We start from the raw sequence: 19,620 nt of genomic DNA on the forward strand, positions 1-19,620 counted from the left end.
GCCCCGAGAGGAGAAGAAAGCCCACAGTTGCCATGACGGGTGTTTTAGGGTGCAGATAAAGCAGTGAGGGCCCATGAAGGCTAACGATGGAGTGTCATCCTCCCTCGAGATTTTTACAGGAAGGCTTTCTCTCCATCTGGAATTTTTTTAAGGATGAGACATGTGAAAAGGCCCAGGCCTTGCTGAAGAAGCTTTATCTCCAGTTCCGGCGCTCGGGTACCGAAGCCGTGCTCATAGCCCACAAGCTGAATGTCCCGGAATATTTAAGAGCAGTAGGAAAGCCAGCACATCTCATCGTGAGCCTCTATGAACATCCCAGCATAAGCGAGAGACTCCGTACCTCGTCTGGCAAAGATTATCCCGGTGGGAACAAAGCTTCGTGGTTTCGGGTGGGAAGAGCTGCTGTTTGGATTCCCAGTCGTCGAGTGCCGAAAGCCTGAGTTCTCACTTTGGTGCTTTTTTGTCTTGACTGTCTTAGATATTCACGCAGCAGCTAAAGAAATAGCCGAAGTCAATGAAATTAATTTGGAAAAAATTTGGGACATGTTGTTGGAGAAATGGTTGTGCCCCTCAACGATGCCCGGTGAGGTGAGTGAATGCTCACAGCCCCAGTGTGTGGTTAGATGGGAGCTGAGTTTGTGTTCCACACGACAGACACAGCCCTCCAAAGAGGACACAGACTGCCTCCCTCCCTCTTTCCCTCCCTCCCTCCCTCCCAGACGTTCTGGCTTTATAGCTCAGGCTGGCCTTGCATTGTTATTCAAATACCTCAGCCCCTCGGGCACTGAGATTATAGGCCGCACCACCACACCTGACTCTGACTGACTCCTCAGAGGTCACAGGTCACCTGATGAGTTTTAATGAGGTGGTTTGTTTTTCCTTTCCGTTATTCTGTAGCTATTCAAACATTCAGCTCATGACTTCACCCATTCTTATATATAAGAAGAGGCCTGTTTTTTGACTTGGATTCATGTGATTAACTTTTTATTTTTGAAATGATTTAAAATGGAATAGGAATGTTTAAAGAACAGTGCAGAAATATTGCTATACATTGTTTACCCAGATTCATTAGTTTCTTATATCTCTCTGCATATACTTCATCCTCTAGTTCTCTCTATTGTCCTTTGTATTCATTTCTCTCCATTGGAGAGTATATTGCATGTGCCATGTCCCTTGGCCCCTTAATATTGAAGTGCATATTCCCTAAAAGCAGGGATTTGCTTAAACGACTACAGTTTTAGTTGGAAAAAAATCAGAAATATCACAGCACTTGGGAGGTAAAGGTGGAAAGATCATTGCAAGTGTAAGGCCAGCCTTGTCTACAGAGCAAAGTTAGACCAACCAGAGCTACCTACTCAAGACTCGGTTTCAAAAGTAAAAGCTAGAGGATTAAATACTGAGACAATACTGCATAAATGATGTTGGCATATGATATTTGGGAGAATATGTCTGTTTGGCTCTTCTAGGGGGTATTAATTTACTGTGTTATTTGTGTGCGCATGTGCTCTTGTGTACACATGGAGGTCAAGGGACGACTTTGTGGAGTCAGTTCTGTCCTCTCCTTACAGGTTATGTTAGTTTAGGTGCACGTCTTGGCTAAGTTGTCCCTTTCTCTAATATATTCTGTTCTTCCCTTTGTAGTTATTAGGGGAAATGTTTTGAGATAATACAGCATAAAATTCTCTACAAATTCTTCCCCTTACCTCATCTGCCCACCCCCACATGTTAGCTTAGCAACATTGATGATTTTTAACATGTTTTAGCTGTGGTGGCGCATTAACAGTTTGGAAAGGTGCAGGCCAATTGCTTTATAAATGTCATCTTTGCTCTGCTCACATTTTTCTGTGATTTAACGTAGCTTATGCGCTTTAGTCACACTGTATAGGTGATGTGTTCTTTCAGCGGAACACAGTAGGCGGCACATGATGCTGATTCTTTAGAAATAGTATCATTAGCATCTAACATTTGTGGAAGAAATTAGCAGTCTCAATCCAGATTTTTCACTAGTTTCTCTGAGTTTTCAGGTAGAACTTAATAAGTAGATTCTATAATTCCTGTGCTTATGTAGGAAGATAATATTCTTGAAATATGGTTGTAAAATATGGTATAACTAATACGAAATTAAGTATTATATGTAGTGAGTTTTTCATGCTAATATTTTGCCCAAACTATTTCCAGCTCCCAGTGGAAAGCAGTTCTGCCGCAGCCTCCCAAGGAGCTGAGACTAACTGTAGCTGGGCAGTTTCTATTTGTTTATCTTACTGAGCTGATTGATTGACTTCTCTGCTGGATACTGAACCCGTTGAGTGCCACGCCTGTGCTCTACCGCTGAGATACATCCCCAGCCCTTGGCTCTTATTTTCACTTATTTTTTTTTTTTTTTTTTACACTTATTTTTTAATTTCATCCAAATTGTTCGAGGGAATCGGCTCTCTCCTTCTGCCAAGTAGGTCCTGTGGATTGAACTCAGACTTCAGGCTTGGCAACAAGTGCCTTTACCTATGAGTTAATTTCTCAGTGGCCCTATTGACTTTTAATTAGTAGCTTTTATATAATTTTTCATTCTGCTCCACAATGTGCTGCTGTTTTGTTTTTTTTTAAAGATTTATTTATTTACATATTTTATGCATATGAGTGTTCTATTTGCATGTATGTTTGCATGACAGAAGAGGGCATCAGATTCCATTACAGATGGTAGTAAGCCACCATGTGGTTGCTGGGAATTGAACTCAGGACCTCTGGAAGAGCAGCCAGTGCTCTTAACCGCTGAGCCAGCTCTCCAGCTCCATGCTGCTACTGTTTTAACATTAGGTCTTGAGTACCCCAGGCTGGACTATAGCTCACCACGTAGCTGAGGATGGCCACCCAAGTGCTGGGATTGGAGGTGTGTGCTCCCGCAGCTGGTCTGTGCTGTGCTGGGGATTGAACCCAGTGCTCCATGCCACTGTGTAAACACTGCATGCCTGAGTCCAGTGCTAGCCTACCCTACCAAGAGCAATGACTGCTTCTGTGGGACATAGTGTAAGCTCATGTCTACACCGAGCATTTCTGTGAGCCAAGCTCCACATTAGCTCAGATAGTCAACTGAAAGGTTCTGGCACCTAAGAACCATGTCTCACACAGTTCAAACTTGGCACAGTGCTTTGGGAGCCCTGATGAATGCATGTTAATTTGGTGAGTGACTGACTCACTTAAATTCTGTGAGTAGCTCAGTGTATGACTGAGGCCCTGGGCACTGGGGAGGCTGAGGCATGGGAGGAGCCAGCCTCAGCGACATAGTGAGACTCTGTACAAAAACAAAAACCCCACATAAATCTTGGGACCCTTTTTGTTTGTTTTATAGCGCAGTCAGGCCTGGAACTTGAACTTGGTATATAGACCAGTCTTCCCTTGAACTCACAGAGATTCCCCTGCCTCTGCTCCTCAGTGTTAGGACTAAAGACATGCTTTACCATGCTTGGCTCCATTCCTTTTAAAATTTATCCAATAAATGTCACCTCCACAAGGACCCAAATGTTTGTTTACTTAAGGCCATGTGTGTGCTTAGAATTAGACTTTCACCTAAAAAGTACCCAGAATGTATTTATTGTGTGAATGAATGAGCGTGGAACCTTCATTTAGGCAAAAGTCATCATTAGGCAATCACAGTATTTCCTCCACATAAACATAGTTTTGGTTTTGGTTAATCATTTTATTATTTTGTGTATATGAGTGTTTTGCTTGCATGTATGTCCATGCACCACATGCATGCCTGATGCCTGCTAAGGTCAGAAGAAGGTGTCAGGTGCCCTGGACTGGAGTTACAGGCAATTGTAAGCCACCGTGTGGGTGCTGGGAATCGAACCCAGCCTTCTGCAAGCGCAACAGGTGCACTCTTAGCTCTCCAGCCCTATAAACACAGTTTTGTACCTCGGGTTTTTTTGTCATGTATATTGCACTAAGAGGAAAGTTTGTGTATCCACACCCTACAGTCTTTAACTTTCGCTCTTCTCTGTTTTCAAAGAAAGCATCAGAATTCTTTAAACTTGAAGAGGATGAAGTGCTGCACAGGTATGCTTTCCTTCACTGTGGCCTCCCCCTTGACACCCAGTAGGGATCTTATTAGGAAACAGATTTAGACGTTAGATTTGAAAAGACTCCTTGATGTGACTTGGGTCAGAGTCTCAGAGAAGAATCATTCATCTCTGTGGCAGAGTCTCCACGGGCTGGGAGGCAGTCAATAGCTGAAACTGAGGATTTGAACCCCTGTGAATGTTCTAGGACTTCTGTAACAGAGAATGTCCCAAGCATTTTTTTTTTAACTTTTCTATCAGATAGCACCTTGGCCCCAGGGCCCTGTATACACTTGTGTTCTAGAACATGTCATGGCTCAGATACAAGACAGATTGCTTCATCTGTGACCAAGATCTTAGGAGTTGTGTGCTTACGTCAAATGTGATCACCGCTTGTTGTATTGAGAAGACTAGGCTTGTATCAGAAGGAATGTGGTAGCCTATTACTGATGCTTGGCCCCAGCATGGGAAGAGGGTGTGGCCGTAAGCTGCCTGCTCTGTGCCATTTCTGCCCTAGACCACAAGTAGCTAAGAGTTCTGGGAGGCCTCCTCTCCAAAAATCAAAGAGTGAAGGTGGACTTGCAAAACCCTGACAAAAAGATAATTGTGCCTAGTTTTAAGCAGAGCCAGTCACCTACCAACCCTCTGGCTCCTTCCTTCTGAACCTACCTCAGAAGCAGTTTGGGAGAGGGCATTGTTACTTTTACGTATTTTTTTAGTCCGGATCTAACTGTGTGGGCAGTTACACTGATCCTAAACTTGGTATCCTCCTGCCTCAGCCTCCCAAGTACTGAGATGACAGATGTGCAGTTCCAGGCCTGGCTGTCTCTTGCTTAGCCTCCACACCCCAAAGACAGGCTTTCTCTTCGTGGCTCCAGCTGTCCTAGAACTCACTCTGTAGCCCAGGCTGGCCTCGAACTCACAGAGATCCACCTGCCTCTGCCTCCCAAGTGCTGGGATTAAAGGTGTGTGCCACGCCTGGCTTCTTGCTTAGTCTTTTAAGGGTATGTGTACCTTTGTCCAACTCAGATACAGCTCCTGGCCTGTCTAATGCACCAGTTATGTGGAAAGCCTTAGAAGCATTTGAAACCATAACAGAAGGAATCCCCAAAGCGTATCTGCAAATGTCTTTTCCGCCTGAGAGCTCCCTCTCCGTCAGCCTGTCTAATCCCTCTGGACCTTCCTAGGAGTGGCCTGCCAGCCCTGGAGCCAGAGTCGGGATTGTATCCCTTACCAGGTCCTCCTGGGTCCCGTGGACACAGTCTCCCGTGTGTGACACTCCCTGTGCCATAGGCTGTAGTGTCAGTCTCAACAGTGGTACTCGAAGGCCGGTGGGCCGTGTTACAGAGAACTCGGAGAGCCGCCTTTGTTCCAGACGTTGTCTTCTTTAGCTGTGAAGGAACTCAAGACAGAGCGACCATCCAGACTAGAGGCGTGACTCGTCGATTAATAGCACTAGTGGGGTTTCTTCCCAGCACCCACGTGGCAGCTCTCAACCGTCTGTACCTCCAATTCCAGGGCATCTGACCCCCTCTTCTGGGCTCTGCAGGCACCAGGCACACACACGGTGCACAGACACACATGCAGGCAAAGCACTCTCTCACACACACAAAAGAAGTAAACAACGTTTAAAATAAAAAAGTTTAAACGCCTTTGAAAGGGAAAACAAGCCAGGCGGTGGTGGCGCACGCCTTTAATCCCAGCACTCGGGAGGCAGAGCCAGGCGGATCTCTGTGAGTTCGAGGCCAGCCTGGGCTACCAAGTGAGTCCCAGGAAAGGTGCAAAGCTGCATAGAGAAACCCTGTCTTGGAAAACCAAAAAAAGGGAAAACAAAAGTGCCATTGGCCCGTGTCCTTCTGGCCGATATTTAGGATGTTGCCCTTTGCTGTGGACAGAAGCACAGCTCTGTTGTGTTGTATCTCTAAGTTTAAAATGTCTCTCTTTTCCCCCCAGAGTCGTGTACCTCCTGCAGTCTCGTCCGATTGATTACAGTTCAAGAATGCTGTTTGTGTTTGCCACCTCAGCCACAAGTGTAAGCTCCAGAAACTCAACCGAACACGTGGGCATCTCGGCTTGACAGTTCCCCTGTGTATTTTTTCACACTTGGTTTCACAAGCACAATCCAGATAGTGATGTTATTTGATAAGCAGGGGTCACTGCACACACCACCCTCCATTTAGTACCGTGACTGCAGCATCTGCTTAGCAGGCCGCATGATGGTCCTGTTGGTAACTCCCAGAGGTGCACTTGGTTCATGGATACTAACTCCCTGGTCAGCCAGCATTCCTGGTACCAGGGCACTGCACACACTGGCCCTGGGAAGACGCTCCGCTTGTCTCCATGCCCCGTAAGACCTGCCCTGGCTCTAGTCGCCCGCCAGCCTCTCCCCGTGATAAACTTCAGTCTCCCCGAGGGGACACACGAACTCTTCAGTCTTCATGATTTTTAATATAGCAGTTTTGTTGGTAGTTTGGTGATGAGGGGGGGAGTTTTGTTTTGTTTTTTATTTTATTTTTACTTTGTTTTTTGTTGTTGTTTTTTTTTTTGTTTTTTTTTTTTCTTTTTAAATTTTCTGTGTATCTTTGGTTTTAACTTTGACTACGGTCTGTCTGTAGTGTGTTGCGTCCCCCCGCTTTGTTTTGTTTTTTGAGACACAGTCTGGCTTAGACTGTGTGGCCTAGACTGATCTCAGACTCCTGGCAAACCTCCTGCCTCAGTCTCCTTAGTGCTGAAGTAGCAAGTATGAGCTACTGCACCAGCTAACACTATCTTGTGAGGCAGCTGGAGTAGGCAGAGGGAGGGTGAGGACCACGGCACATGGTCCTGAGAGGGACAGGAGGAGAATCTGCGGTCCCCGATGTCAGCTCATGACAGCTCTACAAGGGAGTCTGTCCTCTAGTCATTCTTGAAGTGCAGCCTGTGTGCATGGGCCAGTTAGCTCAGGCTCAGCACGGGTGCTTTCCTCCTGGTGCCCTTTCTGCCAAGAAGAATACCAACGAATGCACCATCATTAATTAATGTTAACGTCTATTCAGAGGTGCATTCGTTGATGCATAGATATAAGAGTTGACTGATTCAGAAATTTTTTATTGTTTCATCAAAAACATTTCAAGGGCTGGGTGGTGGTGGCACACACCTTTAATCCCAGCACTTGGGAGGCAGGGGCAGATCCCAGAGTTCGAGGCCAGCCTGTTCTACAGAGCAAATTCCAGGCCAGCCAGGCTTCCATCATTTCAAGGGAAGGCCTCTTTGGTTTTCCGTGCTGGCAGTGGCTGTGAGCAGCTGGGGGTCACTGTCTTGATTCTGCACGACGTCTCACCACTGCTGCATTCGTTAGCACCAGCAGGACAAACACCATCATCTTGTAAAAGGCAGAAAACAAAGAGCCTTCTTAATATTTTGGCCCTTTGCCTCCTGAAAGAGTCTTGGGAGTTCTCTCCAGGGGTCATGTTGAAGTACTCTGTTCTCTGCTCTGCACTGGTTAAAGGTGGAGAAAACTGAGTTCAAGAGAAGTGGAAAAATAACCAGGGGAAGGGATGTTCTCCTTACCCAGGCTGAAGTCATTTGCTTGACCTCGGCTGCATGTGTGCCGCTTGACTCTCCAAACCTCTTGGTCTTGCAGACACTGGGCATGCGCCAGTTAACCTTCGCCCACAAAGCACGAGCTCTTCAGTGTCTCTTTTATTTGGCTGACAAGGAAATGATAGAATCTCTCTTCAAAAAGCCCACTGAAGAAATGAAGTGAGTAGAACTTGATGTACTGTATCAGAAAGAAGCAAACAGATTTTATTTTTTCTACTTATTTCTGAGTCATAACTTCTGAGCCCTTGGTGGAATGATGACTGCCTCCTAGTTGCTGTGTAATGCCATCCCATTACCTTGATTTTTGATGTTTCAGCAAAGGGGAAACGGGCCTATGGGAACTGCTTGTCTCCATCGTTTCTTAGCAACATTCAGAGACCGATGTTTTCTTGTTAAATAGATTTCTATCTATACCATATGTGAAGGTATCTGAAAGCCTAAATGGACACGAAACAAGATTGCCTCCTGTCCCCTGCGGTAGCTTTGGTTTTAGACATAAATGTGAACCATAAGAATGGTCCTTATGCCAGGTGGTGGTGGCACATGCCTATAATCCCAGCACTCGGGAGGCAGAGCCAGGTGGATCTCTGTGAGTTTAAGGCCAGCCTGGTCTACAGAGCTAGTCCCGTACAGGCTCCAAAGCTACCAAGAAACCCTGTCTCGAAAAACAAAAAAACAAACAAACAAAAAGAATAGTCCTTACAAACATGTCTGTTTTCCAGATCCTATCTGAAGTGTATAACCTTCCTGGCTTCATTTGAGACATTGAATATTCCCATCACATATGAGTTATTTTGCAACAGTCCCAAAGAAGGGATGATTAAGGGCCTGTGGAAGAACCACAGCCACGAACCTATGGTACGTACGTACTCCGCGAGCATGGCCAAGCAAGGCACGCCTTTTCCTTACAGTCACCTGCCACCCCTCAGCTGACCAGAGACCCTTTGCCCCCAGTAGGTCCAGTGCCCCAGACCTTTCCTGTGTCTGCAGCCTGCCGTATAGGATGACAGGACAATTTGGAAGGTCCTTTCCACTCTTCTTAGAGTACATGGGCTAGTGATGCTGTAACAAGAAGAGCACTTGTGCCTCCTTCCAAGGCCCCCCCTATAGGGAGGGGTGCCATTCTCTTCCGCCTAGTCACCTTTGGGAAACTAGTCACTGATGCAGTTGGAGCTGGGACAGGAATGAGGCCAGAAGGCGGGTTGTTCTTGATTAGAAACAGGAAAGAAGAACCTCTTTTTCTCATTTATTATGAAATGGAGACCTTCGCTGAGACTGGGCATTAGACATTTGTGGGTTATGTCCATGTGTTTTATGAAGGTACTCTTACCTTTTCAAAAGGCTGTTGGACTGGCTTACTGGTGTCTTAAAGCAATGTTATTTTGTTGTTTTCTTGTTTGGTGTTTTGACTTTTAGGCAGTACGATTGGTGACAGAGCTTTGCTTAGAATACAGAATCTATGACCTGCAGCTTTGGAACGGGCTCCTGCAGAAGCTTCTTGGCTTCAACATGGTAAGACAGACTTGGGGTTCCTGAAGCACGACATCCCCAACACATGTTGAATCAGCACCAGTTACTGTCGTATGCTGCCCTTAGACTCCTGCCCGACTAAAGACCGCTAGAGAAAGTCACACTCAAAATGACCCTGAGGGGCTGGGAACACGGCTCAGGTGACTGCTTGACAAGCAGCAGGAACGTCCTGGGTCTCATACCCAGCGTTGCAAGAAACCCAGCATGGTGCCCTGTCTGCAGTCGCAGCACTCAGGCGGCAGAGGCAGGAGAACCAGAGGTGTGAAGTCATGCTCCTTTGCATATCGAGTTTGAAGCCATCCAGTGCTCCATGTGACCCTGTCTCCAGAAGAAAAAGAAGGGACAAATGTGCACTATTGCTAGATGTGGTGTGCCCTGCGATCCCAGCACTGTTGTGGTTCCCAGGAATTGAAGGCCAGCCTGGGCTGTGGAGTGAGGCCTATCTCAAATGCAGTTTTTTAAAACAAAGTCCAACATTGTGTGTTGAGGTGTGGAAATTTAGCATTTTGGTCATCCTTCACATCTTTCAATTTTCTCTCCTGTTACAGATTCCTTACCTGAGGAAAGTCTTATCCTCCATTTCTAGCGTCCATTCACTGTGGCAGGTATGTGCGTCTCCTTGAAGGTCATTTCACTAAGTTCAGTCTCTGTGCTGTGTTTTCTGGGCGCCTTGTGCTGAGCTATCAGCTTCTTAGTAAGGAGCAGAAGAGGTCAGCGGAGGACGGCGTCCCAGCACCCTCAGCTGGCATTTGCCCTGGGTTCCCTAGGCTTCGGGAGTCATTCGGGACTACTCTAGCCCTTGTCACAGAATGATTTATTTTAATTACACATTGGACTGCCCCCTCGTAGACCTTGAAGATCTTTAAAGTTGGAGCCTTTATCTGCTCTCTCTTCTCCAGTCTCATGAGTTGTGCGCCTACATAATCATTAGACAGAAGTAGATCATTTAGGGGGCCAGTGAGAGATGGCTCAGTAGTAAAGGCACTTGCCAGCAAGCCTGACAACTTGAGTTCGAATCCTGGGTCCCACATGGTAAAAAGAGAAACAACACCCACAAGTTGTCCTCCGACTGTGGTGCATCACTTGCTCACAATAAATAAAATCCTAATTTTTTTTTTTCTTTTCTTTCGAGACAGGGTTTCTCAGTGTAGTTTTGGTGCCTGTCCTGGATCTTGCTCTGTAGCCCAGGCTAGCCTTGAACTCAGAGATCCGCCTGGCTCTGCCTCCCAAGAGCTGGGATCAAAGGCGTGCACCACCACCGCCTGGGCTAAAATCATAATTTTTTAAAAAGTTTTAAAAATAGCTGGGCGGTGGTGACACAGGTCTTTAATCCTAGCACTCGGGAGGCAGAGGCAGGCGGATCTCTGTGAGTTCGAGGCCAGCCTGGTCTACAGAGCAAGATCCAGGAAAGACACAAAGCTACATAGAAACCCTGTCTCAAAAAAAAAAACAAAAATAAAAAAATAAGTAGGTAATTTAGTCTTAGTTCATTAGAATTGTAGAATATACTAAGGAAAACATTAAAACTCTCCTGTACTGAGCGAGATGTGGTGGTGCACGCCTTTAAGCCCAGCACTTGGGAGGCAGAGGCAGGTGGATATCTGTGAGTTCAAGGCCAGCCTGGTCTATGTAATGAGTTCCAGGTCAGCCAGGGCTGTTACACAGAGAAACCCTGTCTCAAAAAACAAAAACAATGAGATTCTCCTTTACTAATCTTTCTGGAGGTACTTTCCTGTTATACAAGCATTCTGGTGTCTGTGTGCATATGTGTACAGACATAAACGCAGGCATGATTTTTTGTTTTGTTTTGTTTTGTTTTTTTCCGAGACAGGGTTTCTCTGTGTAGCTTTGCGCCTTTCCTGGAACTCCCTCTGTAGCCCAGGCTGGCCTCGAACTCACAGAGATCCGGCTGCCTCTGCCTCCCAGTGCTGGGATTAAAGGTATGCGCCACCACCGCCCGGCAGCAGGCATGTTTTAAGGTGCTATTATTCTTTAAGTGTGTGTGTGTGTGTGTGCGTGTGCGTGTGCGTGCATGAGTGAAGTGCCTGAGGAGACCAGAAACTGGAGTTACAGGCAGTTGTGAGCCACCTGACATGGGTGCTGGGAACTGAGGTTCTGTCATCTGCGTGAGCAGCCAAACCCTTAACCACTGAGTTGTCACTCCAGCCCTTGAGGTGGTGTTTCCGTGTAACGGAGTGTCTGGGGGATTGTTCAGTCTCGGGACAGTAGGTCTGTCTTTGTTTATGACGGTAAGATTCACCCTTTTCAAAGGCGTATCCTTAAGTGGCTTTTACCGTATTTACGGAGTTGAACAGCCATCACTATTAGCTAATATTAGAATGTTTTCCCCACTTCAGAAAGAAACCTCAGCGCTGGGACTATAGCTTGGGGTAGCATACATGAGGCCCTAGGTTTAGTCCCCAGTACTGCCAAGAAAAGATAAAGAGCCCCATATCTGATAGCCATCCTTCCCCTCATCCAGCCCCTGTGACTCCTGATCTCTGTCTGGATTTGTTTGTTTTAGACATTTCACATCACATGGCTCACACAATATGTGATTTTCCATGTCTGGCTTCTTTCCTATAACTAAACACTACATTGTAGCATTTTCATCCTTCATTTCTTTTATTACTAAGTAATATATGTGAATATAGCAGACCCTTGATTTCTGTGAGAGTTAGTTCTAGGACACCACCACCCTGCAGATTCCATAGTCTTTGCCTGAGTCCCATATGTGGAAAAAGCATACTATTTGCATGTATCATACCCACTTTCTTCTATAAATCTATTTTTTATTCCATTTTACTTAGTTATTTTGTGTGGGTGCGTGTGTATCACACTGTGAGTGGCAGTCAGATGATAACTTGTGGGGGTCAGTTCCCACTTTTTTTTTTTTTTTTTTTTTTTTTTTTTTTGGGTTTTTTTTTTTGGTTTTTTCGAGACAGGGTTTCTCTGTGTAGCTTTGCACCTTTCCTGGAACTCACTCTGTGGCCCAGGCTGGCCTCGAACTCCCAGAGATCTGCCTGCCTCTGCCTCCCGAGTGCTGGGATAAAAGGTGTGTGCCACCGCTGCCCGGCTCAGTTCTCACTTTCTACCATCTGGGTCTCTGGCTCAAACTCAGGTCATCTAGCTTGGCAGCAGGCACCTGTATCCACTGAGCCACCTCACCAGGGTATATGTTTAAGAAAAATGTCATCTCTACATTATACTGAACACTGTACAAATTGCTGTATAAAGAAAAGAGTTTCTAGTGTTCTGAACATGGGTCCTCAGTGCCCATATTTCCACAGGTTCCTTACTTCAGCAAGGCTTGGCAGCGTGTGATCCAGATTCCTCTGCTGTCAGGTGAGCTGCGGCCTCTGAACACTCACAGTAAGCGTTTTGGGGTTGTTTTGTGGTAAGACAGGGTTTTTTGCACTATAGCCCAGTGTTTGCACTATAGCCCAGTGTTTGCACTATAGCCCAGTGTTTGCACTATAGCTTTAAGCGGTGTTCCTGCCTCAGCCTTCCAGGGGCTGGGATCACAGGGTGAGCCGCCCTGCCTGGCTGACCAGAGCGTTGATGTCTGAGTGCCTTGTGTTTGTGTCCTGTTCTCTTCAGCCTCCTGTCCTTTGAGACCCAGTCAGGTGTCAGATTGCTGCGAGAGCCTCGTCGCCATCCTAGAGTGAGTAGACGTGCGTCCTCTTATAAGAAAGTAAGGCCTCTTGCTTTGAAGCTCCTTCCCGGCCAGCATCTCTGAACACAGTGCCCAGCTGCTTCCCGGTGTCACTTATCTGTCACCACCGTTCTTCATGTCCTCCTTCTGTTTTGTTTTGACACAGGGTCTCAGGTAGCCCTGGCTGGCCTTTAACTTGCCTTGTGCTCAGACCCTTGATCCTCCTGCCTCCACCTCTAAAGAGCTGGAATTAAAGGTGTGTGCCACCACAAGTCACTTCAGGAACTTTTCGTTTTGTTTTGTTTTAATAAAAGGTCTCGTGGAGCTCAAGCTGGCCTGACTCTCTGTGCGCTGACTTTTAATTCTTGCTGCCTCCACCTCTCAAGTGCTGGGATGACAGGCTGTGCCACAGTGCCCAGTTTTATCAAATGCTAGGGATTGATCTCAAGGCTTAATACATGCTAGGCGAGCACTATACAAATAAGGAGGGGGGCTACTGTTACTCCTTTTCTTGAGGAAGTTAAGCTACTTTTACTTTCATAAAATGCATCTTTTATTTTGCAATGCCTCTTTTCCACGTGTGCTGAAAGTTTTCCCTGAAGCTGATGGGCACAACACTCTGAGATTAGTGCCTGATGGAACTGCAGGGTCACAGAACCTCTTCCTGCTGAGTCCTGCGGTGCTGGCAGGTGGATCCTGGGCGTCTAAAAGTTCTGCTTGTTTGTTTTTGTTACCCCACCGCCCCCCAGACAGGGGGTCTCTCTTTGTAGCCCTGGCTGTCCTGGAACCCACTCTGTAGACCAGGCTGGCCTGATCCTCCTGCCTCTGCCTCCTGGGTGCTGGGACTGCTCTCAAAGGCTCATTCCTTATGAGTGAGAATATGCTATGTACTGGCACTTAGGCATGTAGAGGAAGAATGTGCTGTGTGCTGGCACTTAGGCATGTAGAGGAAGAATGTGTGTGGCACTTAGGTGTAGAGTAAGAATGTGCTGTGTGCTGGCACTTAGGGGTGTAGAGTAAGAATGTGCTGTGTACCGGCACTTAGGGATGTAGAGTAAGAATGTGCTGTGTACCGGCACTTAGGCATGTAGAGGAAGAATGTGCTGTGTACCGGCACTTAGGCATGTAGAGTGGTTGACAGTGGACCAGAAGCTCTATGGAAAGTGAGAAAGGCTAATGTGGTCTAGGAACCCGTCAAGCTGCTAACTAATTACTGCCTCTCTCCAAGATGCCCAGTTTCCGATGACCTCGACATGATGGGAGTCGCCAAGCAGTATGTCCAGTTAGAGCTTCCGGCCTTCGCACTGGCTTGTCTGATGCTCATGCCCCACTCCGAAAGAAGACACCAGCAGATTAAGGTATCTTGTATGTTGTTCCTCTCAGGTTGCCAGGACTCACTGCCTGTCCTTCAAAAGAGTGCATTGCCTTTCACCAAGCCTGTAAAGCATGCATACTCGGTATGGGTGAGGCAGGCTCATGGGAACTAACGGGATTGATTGACGTGCAGCTGAAGGATATCGTAAAATGAGTTTGGACATTATTCCGTTATCTGTGGAAACTGATCTTCTTGGCTGAGCAGAGTGAAGCAAGAAAAGCAGAGTTTTAGTGGGACTGCCCTCAGGTCAGGGGTGGCACAGGCATCTTATTTTTTCAAATTTTTTGTTGTTATTGTTTTCTTTTCTTTTTCAACACAGGGTTTCTCCATGTACCCGTGGCTGTCCTGGAACTGTAGACCAGGCTGGCCTCAAACTCAGGCCTGGCTCTGCCTCCCAAGTGCTGGGATTAAAGGCGTGCGCCATCATTTTTTTTTTCAATTTTGAATAGAACTGATGAATGTCTAGTTTAAGGGAAAGTGTGAATAGAAGAGAGTCAAGAGCTCCAGTGAACACCGCTCCCCTTCCTTTTGGTCTAGTTGTGTTCTTCCTTCCTCTTCCCCACCCCTCCCCCACCTCTTTCTTGAGACCGTGGTCTCCTGGGTCCCGGGCTGGCCTCCAGTTCACTGGTGGCCAACGACGACCTTCCTCCCCCCGAGTGCTGTGACTACAGGCCCACACCACTGTGCCCAGTTTCTTAAGTCTGGGGCTAGAACCTGGGGCTTGGTGCCCGCTGGGCAGACACTCTACCAACTGGGTTCGTGCCCAGCTCCCAAATTAAAGAATCCTAAAGAGTTTTTTAAAACCTTCCAGACTTGACAGCAATTAGTAGTAATAATCCTTTTTAATTATGCTCTAATTTTTTTTGCCTAGAATTTCCTGGAATCGTGTGATGCTCAGATCATTTTACAGCAATTAGAAGAGCATATGAACACTGGCCAGCTGGCAGGATTTTCACATCAAGTAAGGATTTCATTTCATTTTTCTATGTCTGATCAGAGAAAACAATTCTTATCCCCCAAATAATATTCTTTCACTCTTATTAAAAGCTTAGGTTTTAATAGTCAGGTCCCTGGCTGGGAATGTGACTTAGTGGTAGATCACTTGCCTAGCATACTCAGAGCCTGGATTCAATCCTCAGCAGTACATTTAAAAAAAAAAAAAAACAAGTGTCATGGTTGTTTACTGCTGTGCCCACTGGAGAAATTGTATCCATAAATACTTGTAATTAGATCCTCTTCCTCACTTAAACAAAAAAATCCCCAAGTGAGTAACAACAATAGCTTTCTATTTGAGTACTGCACTGAGCCCCATGGTCTCCTCCCAGAGGCTTAATCCCAAAGAACTGATAATTCAGCTCTGCCAGAAATTTGTCATTGACGAAAGACTTAGAATTAAACACATTTCTGATATAATGATGACTTTCATCCCATAGATTAGAAGTCTGATTCTGAATCATGTCGTAAATAAGAAGGAATTTGGAATTTTGGCAAAGACGAAATATTTTCAACTATTGAAATGGCATATGATAGATGCCAACAATATCACTGATTTGGTAAACTATTTGGCAAATGACTTGAGGTAAGTCAACATGGGGGGACTCCAATTTACCATAGCATTTCCTTACAATGTGTCTTGATTCTGGAGGAAAACGGCCATTATAAAGCTGTGTGGTCGTAACTGAAAGCTGCAGTGTTAACCTGCAGCATGCCTACACATTCCCAGGACTGCGTTTTCCTGCAGCTTGGAACCTCGAGACATGAATCTGTCATCCGGTAATTAAAGGAGCTGTCTGGACCCTCAAAATAGGTTTCTCACAGTCCTGCTCGGAACCCTAAATTACACCTTTATTCTTAAGGCTTGCTTGGCATGCTGCTGGCCTTATGTAACACACCAATCTTACTAAGCTCGGTTAGCTTTCTACACCCACAAGTTTAGAAACGGTGAGCTGCTTGAGCGGAGCCAGGGTTCTTACGGAAAGTAAGAAGGAAGTAGCAGCTGACACTCTAGAAGGGAAAGCAGCCACGGCAGGTCACAGCTCCGTCCTCCAGCTGGCCACTCAGGTGTCCTGGGTAAGCATCGCAGCTCGGATGGAAGGGACCGTGGCAGTCAGGAGCCAAGGAACACCACAGGGTCGCAGTAAGCATAGCCGCTTCCAGCCCTGCTCCAGAGGAAGGTTCCCAGTGTAATGACTGCTCCGGCAGGCAGGGGAGGTGTCCCCAGCCAGGTGGTGACAGTTCTGCTCAGGTCCGCTCCACAACTGCTGCTAAGGGAAGGTGTCCCCAGCCAAAGTGGTTACAGTTCTGCTCTGCTCCACACCGCTCCAGCCGAAGAAGGTCTCACCCAAACCTCACTCAGGAGATTCATTGGGAGGGGAGACTCCAGGAGGGCGGCTGCCTCTGCCAGGGTGGAAAAGGCAGCAGAGAACTGAACAGGGACAAGGCTTGTGTAGGGCTTCCTTGTGTAGGGGCGGAGTCTTTTCAGGGTGGGAGTTGGTCGGATTTCAATCCATGAGCTTGCGCAAGCTCAGACATTGGCTGGATTTTGTATTCAAGGATTGGTTGTTTTTTTGTAGGGAGTTGGTCAGGGGCAGAGTGTGCTCTCTTTGGCTCTGGTTTCAGGGCCAGAATAGGTGTCTTTGGCTGGCCATTTTACCCTACACCCTGTCTCCTCCACATCTCATGATTCTAGCTGCCTGTTCATCCTTGGGATCCAGTCATGGTTACCTTGTCGTATGTGGATGAATGTTATTTTTTGAGTTAAAATTGATCTGTATAATAAACTATGTATGTGAAGAATACAGCTTGATACATTTAACATCTCTATTGTTGAGGTCATCACCACAGGAATCACCCCCAACTGCCTTGTTCTTTCTGGTTCCAGTTTAGATGAAGCATCAGCTTTGATAACTGAGTATTCAAAGCATTGTGGGAAGCCTATGCCACCAGATGCCGCTCCTTGTGAAATCTTGAAGGTAAAGCTAGCTAATTATTGCCTCAATTCAAATCTGAGACCATTTATATTTTTTTTAAATTAAATTAATTATTGTGTGTGTGGTTGTGTGTATGCACACTCGTGCTCATATGCACACACACACATGTAGAGGTCAGTCCTTCCACTGGATTCTGGGGTCAGATCCCGGTTGCTGAGTTTACATGACAAGCACTTACATGTGCTGAGCACCTTGCCGCCCCACCGTCTCGGTTTCTAGTCTTGCAGCAGACTTCATTTTCTAGCAATAATCGTGTTTTAATGTGCGTGCACATTCATTTATCATATATAACTGTGGTTTCCTTCCGAGCACTGTGTTATGCCACCATCACAGTGTATGTGCACAACCCCAGATGGTCTCGGTGTGTCCCCCAGTGTTCCAGTGTGTCCTCTGGATGGGGTGGAAGACACGGAAGCCTGGGTCTGCTGTCGGTCAGTACTGCAGACTCTTCTCCACACACAAGTGTGTTCTCGAGACGGGAGTACAAGCTGAAGCAATGGTTCTCAACCTTCCTAACACTCCGACCCTTAACAGCACAGCAGTTCCTCATGGTGTGGTGACCCCCAGCCATAAAATTATTTTTGTTGCTACTTCATAACTGTAACTTTGCTACTGTCATGGATCCATATGATTACCGGGGGGTCATGACCCACAGGTTGAGAACCACTGCAATAAACAAGTGATTAAAAAGTGTGTGTGGTGAGTATGCCAGCAATATCATTTATGATCATTAGCCCTTTTGTTGTTGTTCTGAGACAGGGTTTCTCTGTGTAGCTCTGGGTGTCCTGGAACTCCCTCTGTAGACCAGGCCGGCCTCAAATTCACGGAGATCTGCTTGCCTCTGCCTGTGGAGTACTGGGATTAAAGGCGAGCGCTACTACACCCAGCTTCATTATCAACTATTTTGTTATCTATTATGTTATCTGTGCTACATCTGGTTTGTTGTTGATACCAGTATCGACATAAACAAGAGCAGTGCATTGTGCTGGGATACGACAGCAACCATGATGTCACTAAAGCCCCACAGGCTCAGTGACCTGCCCGAGTCATTAGCTGCCTAATGGTCCAGCTGTGAATGGAGCCCCAAGGCCTCTTGACACGCTCCAGTGCACCGGAACTTTGTTAACTCCATAGAGAACTAGCTGTGTTCATGTCCAGTCAGTTGTGCTCTGTGGATGTGTTGGTTAGACACTGTTGTGGCAATGCCAAGGAGAAAGAGTTCAAAGGAGCAAAGATTGCAGTCCACAGCCGTGGCGCATCTTCATCCTGGGGCCAGACAAAACTGCTCATCCAAGATAGAAAGAGACAGACAGGGAGTGGCGGGGGCAGGAAACACCTGTCGGGGCACAGCCTAGTGCACTGAGTCCTCTAACCCAGCCCATCTCCAGGTGCCACCACCTCCAGTGAGGCCAGCAAACTGACACACAGTGAATGCCACCGGGTAGACACCAGTGACACCCAGTGCTGACACCATGGCAGCACAGTATTAACCAAGAAAATGAGGACATTGATTGAGACAACTTTGTCGCCCCTAAAGTTCGTTTCTCTCTAGTCACACCTGTCTTCCAACTCGAGATGCTTTCGCGTGTGTGTGTGTGTGTGTGTGTGTGTGTGTGTGTGTGTGTGTGTGTTTTCACACTGGCCATAGGTTCTGTAGCTTATCTAACAATTTTCTATTTAAAGTCTGAAGCTAGGGCTGGCCAGATGGCTTAGCAGGGAAGAGCAGCCGCTGCCAGGCCTGATGATGTGAGCTTAATCCCCAAGACCCACAGAGCTGTCCTCTGACGCCCATGCGCGCGCGCGCGCGCGCACACACACTGTAGTAATAATGATAATGAGGCCCTGACACTCATGAGTTATGCTTCTGTTTTTTCCCCCATTTAGATATTTCTTGGTGGATCATAGTAAATCGCGATTTTTTTCAAAAACAAAGAAGTTTGGAGTCTGCTGTTAACCATATTTATTGCAGTATATAAATTGTGCAATCTATACTTCATTATCCTGAAAAGAATAACTAAGACATTCAACATTAACATAACTATCACTTAAGTATTTCACATGCTGAAATAATAAATATTTTAATATTGATTCCTTGTGTAATTTGGAGTCTCAGTTTTTTGTTTTGTACATGAAAAAATAAGATGTAAAAATAGTTCGCTCTCAGGCTAGAGAGGTGTCTCAGCAATTAAGAGCACTGACTGCATTTCCAGAGGACTTAGTTCAGTTCTCAGCACCCAAACAGCAGCTCAGAACCATTTAAATCTAGTTCCCAGGAATCTGATGCCCTCTTCTGGCCTCCATGGGCAACAGGCGCACATGGTGCACATACATGTGCCTGTGCAGCCGAAATGCTTATACAGATAGAATAAAGATAAATAGTTCACCCTTCTCTTGATAAAGAGTCCTATACTTAGCAGGACGGTGGTGACGCACGCC

General features: G+C 46.4%; 1 protein-coding gene across 1 annotated transcript in view; it reads left to right on the top strand.

Moving 5' to 3' along the window:
* The window catches only part of Kntc1 (kinetochore associated 1), a 78,290-nt gene extending 59,006 nt beyond the window's left edge, over positions 1 to 19,284 (top strand). The window contains 15 exon segments of the mRNA XM_037198728.1: positions 153 to 363; positions 479 to 588; positions 4,004 to 4,050; positions 6,006 to 6,084; positions 7,675 to 7,793; positions 8,357 to 8,492; positions 9,051 to 9,146; positions 9,713 to 9,769; positions 12,455 to 12,509; positions 12,765 to 12,828; positions 14,048 to 14,177; positions 15,066 to 15,155; positions 15,628 to 15,773; positions 17,076 to 17,166; positions 19,069 to 19,284. Coding sequence (XP_037054623.1) covers positions 153 to 363; positions 479 to 588; positions 4,004 to 4,050; positions 6,006 to 6,084; positions 7,675 to 7,793; positions 8,357 to 8,492; positions 9,051 to 9,146; positions 9,713 to 9,769; positions 12,455 to 12,509; positions 12,765 to 12,828; positions 14,048 to 14,177; positions 15,066 to 15,155; positions 15,628 to 15,773; positions 17,076 to 17,166; positions 19,069 to 19,089 — 1,452 coding nt within the window. The 3' untranslated portion in view covers positions 19,090 to 19,284.
* Positions 19,285 to 19,620: the final 336 nt, after the last annotated feature.

The sequence above is a fragment of the Peromyscus leucopus genome, chromosome 23 (genome assembly GCF_004664715.2).
Source record: "Peromyscus leucopus breed LL Stock chromosome 23, UCI_PerLeu_2.1, whole genome shotgun sequence".
NCBI lineage: Eukaryota > Metazoa > Chordata > Mammalia > Rodentia > Cricetidae > Peromyscus > Peromyscus leucopus.